This window comes from Liolophura sinensis, chromosome 10 (assembly GCF_032854445.1).
Source record: "Liolophura sinensis isolate JHLJ2023 chromosome 10, CUHK_Ljap_v2, whole genome shotgun sequence".
Taxonomy (NCBI): domain Eukaryota; kingdom Metazoa; phylum Mollusca; class Polyplacophora; order Chitonida; family Chitonidae; genus Liolophura; species Liolophura sinensis.
In genome coordinates, this window is record NC_088304.1 from 26,650,690 (window position 1) to 26,666,601 (window position 15,912).

At 41.5% G+C, this 15,912-nt stretch overlaps 1 protein-coding gene across 1 annotated transcript in view; it reads right to left on the reverse strand.

Annotated features, from left to right (window-relative positions):
• Positions 1 to 15,912, reverse strand: part of LOC135477222 (mediator of RNA polymerase II transcription subunit 13-like) — a 57,544-nt gene that overhangs the window by 14,775 nt on the left and 26,857 nt on the right. The window contains 15 exon segments of the mRNA XM_064757385.1: positions 167 to 264; positions 1,026 to 1,202; positions 1,611 to 1,733; positions 3,776 to 4,497; positions 4,967 to 5,139; positions 5,613 to 5,770; positions 6,701 to 6,800; positions 7,199 to 7,326; positions 8,017 to 8,068; positions 8,907 to 9,153; positions 9,648 to 9,971; positions 9,973 to 10,419; positions 11,150 to 11,233; positions 11,821 to 12,169; positions 12,579 to 12,755. Of these exon segments, the coding sequence (XP_064613455.1) occupies positions 167 to 264; positions 1,026 to 1,202; positions 1,611 to 1,733; positions 3,776 to 4,497; positions 4,967 to 5,139; positions 5,613 to 5,770; positions 6,701 to 6,800; positions 7,199 to 7,326; positions 8,017 to 8,068; positions 8,907 to 9,153; positions 9,648 to 9,971; positions 9,973 to 10,419; positions 11,150 to 11,233; positions 11,821 to 12,169; positions 12,579 to 12,755 (3,359 nt within the window).

Genomic DNA, 15,912 nt, shown 5'->3' on the forward strand with positions numbered 1-15,912 from the left:
CAAGAAAATTTTCCTTTTCACAATAAGTGAGTTACATTATGGTGTGAAATTTTGGCAAGAAAAATAGGATATAACTCTTAACACAATCAATATACCCTTTTAAAGGAATGTACTCTTCTGTTTATCTTGCCTCTTTCATATGGCTACTAAAAGGTGTAAAACTTACCCAGTACTTGAGAGCAAACGGTGATATGGACATCCACTCCTTGTCGTGACCCACAAGGAAGGAGGGTATGGGCTGGGGTTCACAACTCTCGTTGTTACCTGCACAGGTAAACATGGATAACAAAAATGATGAGTACTGCTTATGATCTTCACGCTAAAATTGTATTTTTAAGGCACAGAAAAAATGGGAGTCCTCCACAAAACTGCAAACATAATGCATCCTTTGATAAGAGGTTCAATGAATACATTCCCATACTTTATGAAATACAAGCGTGATCCAATAACCATATATTTTCTAATAATAATCCCAGAAACCAAGAAAGCACGCTACAAGAGCACATCATTTTTTGAACACAATCAGAAGAAATCAAAGGCAGATCTTTAGCCTGAATGTTCTGACAAATGAATTGAATCAGGAAATGTCAAATCTTATAAAAATTTCAAATGTTTTTTCCATGAAGCATATACCATATTTGTTGTTATTTTTTATTATCTAGGATTTTTTGTAAGCTCAAGCTATCGTTGGCAACAAAAGCTCAACTTTTGAAGGAATTGAACTTTTGAAAGGATGCACAATCGAAACTGATTGGCTGATGTGAGGGATTGGGAAGTCCTGCCTATGTCTTGCCTAAACTGGTACCTTTTAGGTATGGTGCACTTATTCAAGTGAGACCAAGATTGCAAGATGTAACCCAGGAAAGCCTATTTCCACTGTCAGCAAATCAGCGTCGATTCTGCATTCCTTTATGTCCCATTTTGAAGTTGGGCGGAAGTAAAACCATGCTTTGTGGAACTAGATCCCATTTTCGTATGTGACAGTTTTTCAAGATTAAAAACAGGAAGTCTTCAAATAAACTCACCTCTGCCGGCCATTTTATGAAAATCTTTCCAGCTAAGAGGACCAGTGACTGAGTATTCATATGTTGGCTCCCATAACCTTGTTGTGCGTTTCTTTTGAATTGCGTCTTGTAAAAGCGGAAGGAGGGACTTGAGAAGCCGTACAACATTCTGTGGATTGACTGGTGCACTGTGAGCTGCTGGATGAATACATTGACAAACTCATCGTTAGCAATTACTGTGACATTTAATTGGCATGTTCAAACAGACACCATCTCGTGTACATGTTTGTCAGGAGGCATAAGGAGTATTTAACTTGTTCAATCTTAGAACTTATCAAGAATTGGAAAAAAAAAAAAAACTTTGGACAGAAGGCATTGGAATCATAACCTTCCGGCATTTTGTTCTACAATATTATACAAATACTTTTACAAATTCATTTGTACATTTTTTAAGTTCATGTGCAAGCATGTACAAAAAAGTCAAACCCATTCACGAATAAAAAAAAGTAGCGTAATCCTTATTTCTCCAAACATATTATTGATTTTCAGAGCTTTTAACCACAACAATTTCCCCGAGCCTCCCCCTGACTCTTCTACCCTAAATACCTTGATAGGGCCACTTGTGTAAGGTGGAAGCCTTGAGGGCCACATCTTCTATTTTGGTGGGAGAACAGTGTTCCATTGCTTGTCTCCCCTGTTCCAGAGCAGCATATGCTGCCTCATTCCCATCTACAACAGTCACCGGAAAGTAAGCATTATTAGCTGTCACAACAAAGACGTACAGGCATGCAGTGAGAGCACAGGACAGTTTAATACGCTTTTCTGTTTTCAAAAGTTTTTATTTTTTACTTAACAGAGGATACCACCCTGTTCTTCAACTTTTTGCCACACTGACTACAGTTATAAACCTAAACAAGATTGCCACATACATTTCAAGACCAAAACTGATGACTTTTGATGACCAAAACTGAAAATAATTCATGACTTTTACCACATGACACAACGAAATGTGAAGATCAGTAGGCAATACACAATGAAGATTACAATAGCACAAACACAAATCTCCGCACATGTCCATCCACCCAGTAAATATGCGATAATACTAGCACAAGTACCCATACACGTATCGACATACGCTGATGCTCTGAATATAATACTGGTACCAGGACTTTCGTTTTCCAAACTTTCTGACACTTTTAAAGACAATTCATGAGAGCCATTTACTCACGACTATTCAGATTCACCAAAATGTTCATATAAATGTATTTACTGAACTGATTTGAACTCACATGTATATTACTTGTAATTTATATGTACATGTCAGCTTTCCGCATTAAGAAAATATCTCAGAAAATGTCAGCATTTTGCCAGGTAACTGAAAACACTGTTGACATGAAGCTGTAGTCAGTTGAACGCAAGCTGAATTTAAGCATGTACAAATATTTTGGCCAACTGACTACCACAAGAGTGACTTTGGATAATATACACTGTAAATGACAACCCTCCTACATGCACATACATGTAACCAGCATCAGCACTGTTCGAGCTTATCTCATTTATTTATTTACATGACTGAAGAGGATGATCATACAAGAGAAAGGCTCCTGAGACATTGTGCTACGCGAACATGCTAGCCTTCAGGTCATGTAGGCCCATTACCTCATTTGTTAATGGCTACATGTATACATATGTATAGTACAACCCAGAAATATCTTGACATCCAGCATGCATAAAATGAACAAAAGCATAAAACGAATAAAATGCATAAAAGTCGGGGTCCTTTTTTCTCCTGTTCTGCCGTTCACGTGTATCGAACAACGATTTTTTATCACGATTATGTTTTTAGCGCCCGCATGTACACACCATGTACAAACTGTGTTTTTTAACAGCGCTTTGTAGTTTCTAGACTCTGCAGTGTGCGATTCACCAGCGAATAAAAGCGTCCATTAAGGATTGTATAATATAAGTGAAGGTCCTGGTCTTGTACAAGTCCTGTCACCTGGCTAAGGGTGACAGCAATCAATGCTCTCTGCATGGTAAAAACTGTTCAGAAGTTGAGTATTTGACGATGCCAGTGGGTGGAAGGTAGGCCAGAGCGTAGGTCTGCATAATGAAGTTACTAAAAATGATAACTGCTTCTTCCAAATACTTTCATCAATGAGAAAAGACTGGGATTAAGCAGGATACATGCACAGACGATACCCCAATGTTACAGCTAAAGCCATTCTCAGACACGGTACCGATAATCAATAATAATAAATAAACCAATGAAATGCTTAAGGTTGTTGTTGTAAAGTTTGTCTCTGGATTAGGTGGGTTAAACAACCTACAGGGTTGACCCCTCTCATCCATTCTCTGGCGATTTTTGGAAAATGTGACCAAGCGTGTGGTGTGATCAGTATATCTAATTTAAGTAATATTGCGTAACAATTACATGTATATATTATTTGTTCTGAAGAGCTAAACAATGTTTCAAATGTGGCTGAAATGTGCTTTGTTTTTTTTTATTTACTGTGTCACATACACGCTGAAAAGTGTTGGGACTTACAGTTTTTGCGAAGTTATTTCTGGGCTGTAATGTGATTTCCCGTAGGATTCAATAGTCATCATTAACTTTTCTAGTTTTAATTCTAGTAACAATTCATACGATAAAAGAACCTACATGAAAATAATAATAAAGTTTCAGAGACGCACAACATTCAAGTATCAAAATTAGTAAATCTAAACTGACAATTAGAAATAGATGTACCACCACTTCACTTGGTCTTTACCTTGCATTTGTAGCATATCCACAGATGGGCCATTATATGAGGTGGCTGCGTCCGTTCTTAGCTTGTTGAACAGGTGAACCACAGAACAGGATGGGTTAGAGATGTGGAACTGACTGAGTAACAGTTCTGTGATGGTCGGGTTCACATCGTCCTCTGGAACTGAGGGCGTCTTGTGCTCTCCCCCCTCCTCGGGCTGAAACTCTATGGCCCTGAGTGGGGGTTTGCGCCGGTCAAACCGGTCATTCCTGATGCCCGTAATGTCCACCTCATCCTCGTAAAACAGCCCAGAGCTATGGCCGTACTTCCTGTTCATGATAGCACTGAAGGCACACTGACAGTGGCCCTGGGGCTCGCTGCCCGCATTGGGCAGGTAAAGCCCAAAGTCCGCACCTTTGATGCTCATGTTGCACACACATATATTACAGCTGTCAAAATTGTGATCTTTGTAAACATTGAGAAGTGAGTCCATCAAGATGATGTTCACCACTAAACTGTGCGCCTCGGAGATTTGGTGATTTGTGCCCTGGTTGTCTATGGAGTTCAGTGTTCTGTTCATGTATGATGACGCGTTTGAAGCCGGGGACTGGAGTTCGTAGCTCATCGGGGTCCGAGGTGTTCGTTGCTGAATACTCCCGTGGAAGGTGGCTGGTGACGCCTCGGCGCCTGGATGTAACCGTGACAGATTCGGCACAGTTTCTACGGACGGTATGTTTATGTATGTACTGAAACACGAATAAAATACATAGCTTCAGTTTAACATGTCACAAAAATGAATTGGTGAATGTGGCCATACCACATTTTTGTGGTAAGACCATGTTTTCAGTGTGAGAATAACATGCACTGATAAAAAATGACAATGATGAAAAGAGCGAGGCTCCAAAAACCAGAGAAAGAAAAATTCAAAATTTCAGTTAATGTATGAACACCGCATATTATATTACACACTGATGTGTTATCGCCATTTCGATAAATAATAATTTTGTATCCTACATTTGCTTGTAACTTTGACATGCCGACGGACCCAAATGAATATCTCTGACTTCTGTGGTAGCATGGTATTGTAAAGGATGACGAATGATTATGGTTGAACGCAACTTCTGCAATAAAGCAGCTATATCATAGCAATTAAGGATGCCAAGAAAGGTGGTAGTATATGATGTAATGGTGCGACGGCACATGTAAAAGACTGACCTGGGAGGGGGTGGCGGCTTCTCCATGATGGGAATGGCGTACTGCCACGAGGCCTTGTACTCGGGCGGGGACTGCACCGGTGACAGTGCCCCACTGGGCAACTCCACTGGGGCGTAACGATTTGAGCCAAGGAACTGACAATACTTTGGAGGCTTAAAAACATAAGACCAGTCCTGAAAGAGAGGTAGCGAAGATAAAGACACTGAATGTTTGATTTTCAACACTCGAACACGGTAGCAGCAATCTGAGAAAAAAACACAAAACGCACAATAAAGCAGACAACTGATCATTCAATATGTGTTTTAAGCTGTACTGAAGAAAAAAGTACTCAGGAGATGGCATTAATGATTATGGTGGGAGGACAGCAGAACAACATGAACCTGACCTCATTTTAGTCATTCTTTGATTGGTGATTGTCTAACTCAGGGATTTTTGATTTTATGATGGCAGCCCGTTTTGTAGGTGGAGGAGTGCCAAAGGTAAACCACTGGCCTATGGCCAACTTTCTCACACAAGACGAATAGAAATGCCCCCTGTACTGATGGAAGACACTGCATGATGGGGCATTAACACCAAAGGCTATATGCATCTATATTACTGGTAGCCAGCCAATCCATTCCAAAGTTTGTAGAAAAATGTGACTTACTTTGGATGCTGTATCAATGGTTGTCCCTGTAAATGGCTCCACTTTGGTACAGATGGCCTCAATTATATCCATGCCCAGGTCTGTGCCTGGGGAGTGGGTGGGGTTTGTCTCACTCAGTGAGGGAGGGGTGGGGAACATGCGTGTCAACTCCGATGGACCTGAAGTAAAAATTGGAATTCAGAATTAGTCTACACTAATTTTAATTTCCGTTTAACAGGCAGAATAAATCTTTTTTTCCAATGTTCAAATAAATTTTTAAGACTTAAAATATCCTGTGAATTGTGGACTATCCTTGTAATTTTTCCTGTTAAAGACATATTTACATGATCAGACAGCTCAGGTAAGCAGGTTAAATCATTCAAACAGGGAGATAAAGGACAAAATAAAAAAGCTGATTTTCACTTTTAGCTAAAGAAAAAAAAATAAGAAAGAAAAAAAGAAGACAGTAATATACAGTATCACTTAAACAGCCTTTGGCAAGAAACAGGTGAACATTCCCACGAGTGAAGGCATGTCATTCCCAATGAACTTCATGCAGGACTACCTGAAAGGTCCTGACAGTGCTGCTGGCCATTTACTGTCACGAAAGCCCAGGGCCAAGTTTCACAAAGATGTTGTACATGCACGATAATCACACATTTAGGACAATAGTGCGGTGATAGCAACGTACAACATATTGCATGACAGATGTACGACAAAAGAAAAAAAAGTTGTACGTCGCTTTGTGAAACTGGGCCCTGACACTCCCATTAAGGCCCTCAAGGCAGGGAGATCTCGTGTATTCTGTTTCCTATGAGTCAGTGAGTGCTTGGGGTTTAACGTCGTACTCAACAATTTTTCAGTCATATGACGACAATGCTCCCTGTGAGTTTGTTTATATATCTGATTGGAGTTTCATGCAGTAGTTAAAAATGTTTCCCTTAAACAACGGTGGGCGGAAAACCAAGCAATGGGGGGAACCCATGACACAGATTGCTGGCAGAAATTCACCCGTGCTACCACAGCGCACGCCAGCATAAGTGAGGTGGTTCCTGGGCCACTGTTTCTGCGCCAGCACGCTGATATGTCCGTTCCCTTTGAGATCTTACCAATTGTTCCCATGGTGTTGGAGCTGATACTTGTCATCTTCATACACTTGATACTCGTCTCTTCCGGCTTATTACTGCTGGCTGGGGTAGGAGGCAGGTTCTAAAAGGGAGAAACACAAGCAATTTACTCATTTATTTATGGGATTATTGTACAGTGTCATATTACAGAATTTCTCACTCACAAGATGGTGATCAGAGTAGACATGATTCTGTACACAAAACTTTCATAATGAAACTGACTTGGCTATTAACTGGATGTATTCTTATGTTTTTGTCTTTTTATTTCTGGGCTACTCCATGTCACAAAACCACCTTGTTTTTTACCACTTTATAACAATTATGAACCTAGTACCTATTGTTATAATTCTGACAATAGGATATATTTATGTTTATGTTTCTCATCTTTCCTGGACTGAACGCTTGATATATCAAAACCACTCTATTTTCAACAACTTTTATTTGACTGGCGCATCACGTGGCCAGAGTAGTCTCCCTTACCATGTCATCATTGTCGTCCTCATCTGAGTCAAACATGTGATCCAGGTCCTTAATACTGGCTTGTAGATCCTTCTCCCTGGTGAACACCCCCAGGGGTCGTCCTGCTTGCCCTGAGGGGGAATCCAGATCTGGGCAAACGTAAGTAGGGTTATCATGCATTAGGAGAAAAAGTGGCACTCTTCATTACATAAGAGTTAAAGGCATACTAGAACAGCTTGATTTCAGACGATATGTAGGTGCAGGTATTTTGGCACGACATTCTTTTGACACAACAGGAAAGGTGCATGTAGTTTGGCATGGCGTTTTTTGTTTTTTTTTTTGGACAAAAAAGGATAAGTGCATGTATTTTGGCACGGTGTTCTTAATACTAAAAAAAACCCGAATAAATAGGAGCAGGTGCATGTATTTTGGCACGACGCTCTTTCGTCAACACAGGAATGATTTTGTTTAATATTCTTTGATACTTTCTTAAAACTTTTGCTTGTTATACACATCTGTATGTCACGTTAAAATTTCGTCCATGACAAAGTTTTTCCAGATTCCGGGAATTCTACTGATCTTAGAAAGGCATTTTGAAATTTGTTTGGAAGATAGTATAGAACAAAGTAAATTGTACTCTTAGTAACAAATGTAATAGTTCTATGACCTTTACTTGGCTCCAAATGTCTACTTTTTCAGGCGAATTTAAATGAGCACACATTTACATGTACATGTATTTTGGCATGATGTTCGACCAGAGCAAAATGTCCATTTCTAATTCACAGTTTTTGTTCCAGGCCATATCCAGGCCACAATTATAAATCCATCTATGTGCTTACCCATCTGACTGCCCCGATCATCATTGTGCATGGAATCTCTGGAATCATCATCCTGAAAAATAAAGTTAGGTTTAAAACTTTCACTTCACAAACTCATTTCACAACAGTTTTGGGTCAGTTCATGAATATTTCACGTGTAATATTCGCAAGGCCTTACATGGTGGTGACTTGTTTTATGGCTGGAGTTAACCATAACCACCAACATTTAGCAAGTTTCTGTTGAACAACTTGTTCTCTCTCTTCGTGAACATATATGGTCGTCCGGGAGAGTGGTGTTTACTGTTTCTTGCCACCAGGGGAAATTCCCTGCCTTATGACTGGATTGAACTCTTAACTACAAAACCATGCAAGGCTAATGCTGAGGCCTGTGGTCCCCACCAAGACACACTAGGCCACACGACCAGTGAGATATCTCCACATTACAGACGATGACAGTGTTTTACAGGTGAAGTAATTTTTTTTAATATTTATTTGATTGGCGTTTTACGCTGTACTCAAAAATATTTCACTTATACGAAGGCGGCCAGCATTACCATCCTCAGGTTGCTGTAGACCATCCCAAGTAGGGCCGGAGAGGAAGCCAGCTTGAGCTGGACTTGAACTCACAGAGACCGCATTGGTGAGAAGTTCCTGGGTCACTGCACTATGCGGGCAAGCAAACCATCTAGGCCTCTACAGACTAAGTAAACCATAAACTAAGTGATTATTATCCGCTACTAGCAGACCATTTAAAATGTCAAGTTATTAGCCCAGCTGCTTGCCCCTTCATCTACACTGTGATGCTAGTTCTAGCAAATCTGAATCAGTACACAAGGCTTTCCCAGTCCTTGTCCTCTAGAGGCAACCCAGCTAATCCACTGGGCACATCATTAAATAAGATCTGGTCTCACCATAGATCTTCCAAAAGGTGAGGGGCGGGGAATGCTGTCGTCTCGACTCGTCCTGTAGCGACTGAACCCTCCTGGGGCCATGTAGCAGTCGTCCTGGAACTCGTACGGGTCATTCTTGGGGATGGGCGAGGGTGTTTTGGACTGCTGTTTTTGGTGATGGTTCAGTGAGTTCTGTAGCTGGAGATGGCAAACTGGTTTCAGCTCTCCCTTTGCATCTAACCTTGCCTTTTTTATTGGATATTCAAACCTGGGAAGATGACAATTAGAACTTCATTTAACAATGTTTATGCTAGAAGGAGATGATATTGTTTAGAAATATCCCTAGAACTTTGAAATAGGGATGTACCTGATCAGTAAGGGTGTTCAAGTTTCAACATCTTTATGGCAACATGTACAGTGGGACTGCCATAGTAAAAGATGAGCCTGCACTGTCATAATGTAATTTTTCTCAGAAAGCATTCTGCAATCAGCCAATGGGTGCAAGATTTTGTCATCTATACAATGAGTAATGAACATAAAAGTCGCATGTTAAATGAAGAGCTGTTTAGCACTTGTACTATTTTAACATGCAATACTTGGAATAAGACCTTGTAAGGCCCGGCTACATTCTGCATTGTAGCCTTTCCCCAACAAAGCCTCTTGTTTTAAAACTGAAAGTACACAGTGAACAGACAATAAGCACTTTTAGCATGTGTGCTTGAAAACACTAAGCTTTTGGGACATTCTAGTAAACACACTCACCATGAATTTAAACTTTTGAAATCATAAAACGATTCTGTGGAGATCTCGTCCTGGTTGCTGAGATCGGTTTCGGGCAGGGAGGGCCTCTTGATACCGTGGATATCCACGTGGAGCTGTCGCTGTGAGTGCAACCAGCTGTTGACTGACTCCTGCTTCTGATCAACGTGCGGCACGCCATTACAGGGTGACACAACGCTGGGCTCGGGCCGTGCTGATCCAGGTGTAGAGTCCACAGGCTTACCAAACACTTCTAATGTCCCATTAAATGAGCTGCCATTTTCAGCCGACGCATTCGGCACAGTTTGAGTTTTTCTCGCCCCGCTCCTTGTCCCCAGCATGCTTTGCGGGTGGGTGGGGACTGAGCGTGGGCATGGTGGGTTCCATAGTCTGGCTCATCATTGCAGGGTTGTGCTGGTCATCCAGTGGGGAGGGAGCAGGAGATGGTGACTCCACGCTCGCCTCCATCGACGGGTTCCGTGGCAACTGGGGTAGGGCAGTTGGGGTGGGTGTGCTGACACTAGGCGGGCCTGCAGGCTGGCTGCCCCGGAATGCTGGGTTAGGGGGCATCCGTGCCATTATCATATCCATGTCAAATTGCAGTAAATCGTCCGTGACAGGTGACCTTCGGTGAAATGGTGTCATAGAGCGGTTAGGCCGTCCGCTCGCTCTATCAGACTTATCTCCCTTGTCACCTTTGGCATGTTTACTACCTGCTCCCGACCCTCCCTTCCCAGGACCCAGCCCGCCGGACTTGTTCTTTGTGGCCTTATGCCTGCAAACAAAAAAAACTTTTCAGTGCCAGTACATGATTGGTGTTTTATGCTGCTATCAAGGATATTTCACTGACACAACGGCAGCCAACATTATGGTGGGAGGAAACCAGGCAGAGCCTGTGGGGAAACCCACGACCATCCGCAGACCTTCCCACGTACGACCGGAAAGGAAGCCAGCATGAGCTGGACTTGAACTCAGAGCGATCGCATTCGTGAGAGGCTCCTGGGTCATTACGCTACCCTAGCGCGCTAACCAACTTTGGCACAGAGGCCCGTTTCCAATACATGTAATATCAAAATGGGTATACACATGCAGTACATCTGCTATTTTTCTTCTGTACATTATACAGTGAAAAGAGCCTTTTTTTTCGAAAATCAGCCAAAAGTACTTCTGCTAACTTATCCCCATTAGCAAAATTGATAAGTTTTGACCATTTTGGTCCAAGGTAAGAGACTCCTTAAAATCTGCTGAAAATTCTCATCCCTGCTTATATATTCTCCAACTAACTTTCTTTGGAATCTCCAGGTGTGCCTGATGAGATATATTATCTATAGGCCTCTGGGCTAATGGCAGGTACATAAGCATGCAAGCTTAAAAAAATGGAATGCTTCTATAGATAATGCATTTGTGCCCAAAAGTTTACAGGCTAGTCTGACAGACTATGGTATATCATAAAGCGATCTATAATTAATGATGCGAGACTGAAACTGTCTACATGTATGTATTACCTGCTACAGGAACAGTTACACCGTGACGTTGGCTCAGCGAGTTCCCAGGTTCCAGCTGACTCCTCGCTGCTGGCATCAGTTGTCCTGAAACCACAAGACAATACATCAGATATCTGAATGTTCACACTGACATTATGCGATATAACTTTTTCACATGCTAAATGGCACATTTACATGCAAATTATCTAACTTTAATTTCTTGATTATGGAAATCATTTTTGCTTTGTGGTTTTGTCGACATGAAAGATTCACACAAAATTTTTTGTTTCCAGTTAAGGTAGAGAAATATATATTTAACACAAGTTGAACATGGGACAAGGTTGAAGAAATATGGTACTGATACGTACATTTAAAAAAGCCTATCTACATGTACGTAATTATGTTCGTTTCAATACAAAGAACTAAACCATTCACATTCCCATTATCTACAAATTCATGTAATGCATGCACTATACATTATGTGTGCTTTCACATACATAGTTTTTAGCCACACCCATATTACAGAAACAAAGCATTACATATACGAATAGCTGATATTTTATACTTTACACACATCAAATTGTTTAAAAAGTGTGCATCTTGAAATCATAAACAATATTGCATACATTAAATAGTTTAAAAATTGTGTAAAATTGAAGAATGCACTCTTTTATCTGGCCAAATTCACCAACCTTTTAGCAGTTCCGGCAGTGATGCAGCAATCTTGACATACTTTCTCCACTATCCTCTGACTGATGGTGTTTATGGTGTGCGGGTTTTGGCCAGACTCCAGTCGGCCACTTGAGTACGAGGACGCCGGCACTACTTTGACGCCTGTGTCTGTCACGCCTATCAGACTTGGGTCGGCAGGGGAGGTAGGTGGGGTGAGGGGAATACTGCTCAGCTGGGAGGGGAGAGGGTGGGGGCGAGTCTGGCTCTGGCCTGCCCCTGTGCTCGGCATGACGGCCTGCATGCGGGCAGGGCACTCCTCCGCCTCACAGACAAACACGAAACTGGAAGGGTACTTCATCCTCACTCCCGCTGAAATTACCCACAGTTTGATAGGTCAAAATGATGTCTTTACTGTTTCAAGTTAACAAATTTCATTTCCATATCAAGATAATGGATGGGAATATCAGGATAATGGATGGAGATATCAGGATAATGGATGGAGATATCAGAATAATCGAGATATCTGGATAATGGATGGAGACAGGAGGATAATGGATGGAGATATCAGGACTATGATGAAGATATCAGGTTTATGATATCAGGATTATGGACAGCGATCTCCTGATTACGGATGGAGATATCATGATACCTAATGGATGGAAATATCAGAATGCTGAAAGGTAAAAATCAGGATTATGGATGTAGTTATAATCACGTAGAGATTTCTGATGTAAATTATCTAGAAGCTCTGTATACAGGATCTTGCGTACAGACTTACCAACAACAACCTCCACAAGACTAGGTAGTCTGTTGCTGTCTCCGAAGGCCTCTGGCTCCCCATTGTCCAGTGAGTAAAAGATCTTCCAGTCGTCCAGGAGCTTACGACCATGTTGATCACTCTCCAGTGGCCGCTGCCCGGTAAGGATCCCGTTAAGGCCGTATGGGGCGAGGATCACTGGGGAGAGCAAACAAAACAAGAGAAGTGTAAAAAATGAACCCGAGTTACATGGCTACGTAAATTCGCAATACATGAATTTGTTTTTCATAATGAACCTGTGATAAGTGGGACGACAATAAACAATGGCAGCAGCCTGACCTTCACAGCTTCCATCTTACATGTATGTTTACCATCATAACCTTCAAGTGAACAGTGAAAACGGTGTTCAGTGCCTACTGACTTGTCTCCCTTTAGTGAACACATGCCACTGAACTACATCTAATAATTCAGTACTGCACTCTGCTTCATTAACAGCTGAAGTGATTTTATTGCTTCTCGCTGGCAATGTTGTGATGCAGGACAATGAACTGCTGTCACTACAGTGGTGCACCTACATGCACCATGCACTTCTGTGTACACCGAGCTATCATGTTTACCAAACTTCTCCCTACAGTCGAGGTTAAAAAAAGACCTTGGGTCATGTATTTATATGGAGAAAATCAGCTAGCACTGTAGAGAACAATCAATAGCTGTATGTAACCAGTCTGCCGCCAGCCTCTGGGTTCGGCGTGGCCAGCCTGATGCAAGGTTTGCCTACACCTACACTACCTCCTCTCCATAACCTGCCTGATCAATGAAGGCTGAACAGTGGAAAAGCCATGTCTAATCTAACACAGACCAGGTTCATCTACATGTAGTAACACTTATCCACCTGTTTGTGTTCTAAAGGCAATACATGTAAATATCAAGGTTTCCACTATTTTAAAATCATTCATGACCTAAGTTTGAGTTCATTCAGTAGCACACATGTAAGGAATAGTACACCAGTTTCAGATATCTGATTATTAGAGTGGCAAAGTTTCTTCATGTGCAAAAACTACTGTACACCAGTTCTGGCCTAAGCTCTTCACCAAGAACAAAGAGCAAAGAATGGATAGAGAAGTTAATTAAGAGCATTTATTCTACGCTACTGTAACGTCAAATTCGAGTGGCAAAGGGAGTCTTACTCGTAGCCTAGGTGGCCCTTGACATGACAACACAGAAAGTGGCAAACCCAAGAAAGCCCTCAGGTTTTTGTATTAGCCCATCTGTAAGAAGCTGGTACAATCAATCAATGGTATATGAGTAGCAGAGTACACTACTTGGAGACTTTAGGCTGGGAGGCTGACAATATCAGTGAGGGTCCAGACCAGGAGCTGGGAGAAAGACAGGACTCTCAGATCAGGTATTGTGTGAAGCTTAATGATTAGTTCTTCCCTGTACATGTATATGTCAACTCAACAGAGCTAATGACCGAGTATTTAGTGGCATTTCCCAATAATGTTGATGGTGCCCCTTGCCTCACTCACTAGTTTTACCATACAAACAAGCTGAAGTTTGCAAAATTGCACTTGAAGTCAACTACATACTTGTACTTGAGCATACAGTTGTGTTGAAATAACTTGCGTGAATTCTGTACTGAGCATAGATTGAAGGAAAAAAAGTGGTCGAGATTCGAAACAAAAGGATAAAAGAAAAGCCAGAAAAAAAAGCTGATATAACATACACTGAATTCTTAACATGGGGTATTGTTTTTGGTGACATATTTACACTTGCTCATTTTTGCATCTTATTTCATTCAATACATTCAACAAACTAACTTTAAAGGTTTCTCCCAGAATGCAGAAATTATATACCCTATACTGTATCCATGACAACCTGATCCTCCTTTAAGTATTATGGCACCATAAACAACAACACAAAAGTAAGATTGTAGAACTACAGGGAGTGTTTATGTTGACAGTCCTGGGTGATACAAAACATAAGTTATACTCTCACATAGGGTGAAATCTATGCCTGGGGTCAGCTCCAGTGTTTGAGATTAAGTTGTGTTTTATATACTGAAAACTCCCATAAGTCAGCCACCTGCAGCTGTGGAGGCCTGTCAGTCAGTCATGAGCCAGACCTGTCATCCTGGGTCTGTCAGCAACTGCTGCAACCTGAAGACTGAGTGGGAGCCAGAGAGGAGTTGAGGACTTCCAGCCAGATGTGAAGTCAAGGAAGGCAGCCTAATGACACCTTAGACAAATAAGAGCTGTTACCACACAGTCAATGACACACTTTCTAACATATCAAGAGGCCAAAATCCCTGTGCTATAAATAACCCTACTGGCTTGTGGGAAAGAGGGAAAAAAACAGAGAGAGAAAGTAAGCGAGAGACAGTAGCGTGTGTACATATATGCATGTCTGTCCAGCTTCTGTACATGTGCAAGTACACGTAATGCTACGTCATTCAGTTACCCACTGTGCCCTACATGTGAATGTACACACACAACATGACGCTGTGCTACGTAAAACCCCTTATACCTCATCACAATAACTCCCTCACACCCCCATCTCTCCCGTTCTCCCCCACAATAACAAAGATACAAGGATGCAGCTGCAGAGTCACTGTGTTCACAACATATAATAATTAGCTCTCAAGATGCACATAAGCAGAATGTTTAGAGCTAATCTCCCTGGTACACAGTCCCTATAAACTCTTCTAGGCAAGGCAGGGCAGGGCAGGTCAGGTCAGCAGTTCCCTAAAACATACATGTACACTGCAGGAGGACAAGCCGACCCAACACCCCTTTACAGAGTGCTGCTGGCCTCCCTGGTTGTGTACAAATGTCTCTGAGGTCAGGTCCCCTGACTTGTCAGTACAGAGGGAGCTGACAGAGGCAACAAAGTGGCTGGCTTTATGAATGGGAGAAGTCTATCATCAGCCAGGAGCTGGTCTGATTGATTGGGTGGTTACTATCATCGTTCATATCAACACAGTGCTGACCATCACTGAAGTGTAGCCAGATGAGAATTGGAAGGCTTTCAGGATAAATTTATAGAAATGCTCTAAATGAAATTCATCTCTTTCATCTAAAGTTTGGTGTGTAAAATGCACTTTCAGAAGCACAGATGCTTTTTCTAATAGGAAGTTAATCAAATAAAAAAAAAAACTTTACAAAAACCAAACCTCTCAAGTGACTGTAATATAACGTGGATGAATCAATTAGATTCAATAAGCAAAATGTGTCATTTGAAAAATGTGTAGTAAGGCTGTTGTTGGCTTCCTGCCTTTTTGGCAACACTGATGTGTTAGGTTTAATGACTTTGGGAAGAAATTCATCATTAGTGATTGAGATTAGGTAGGGATATT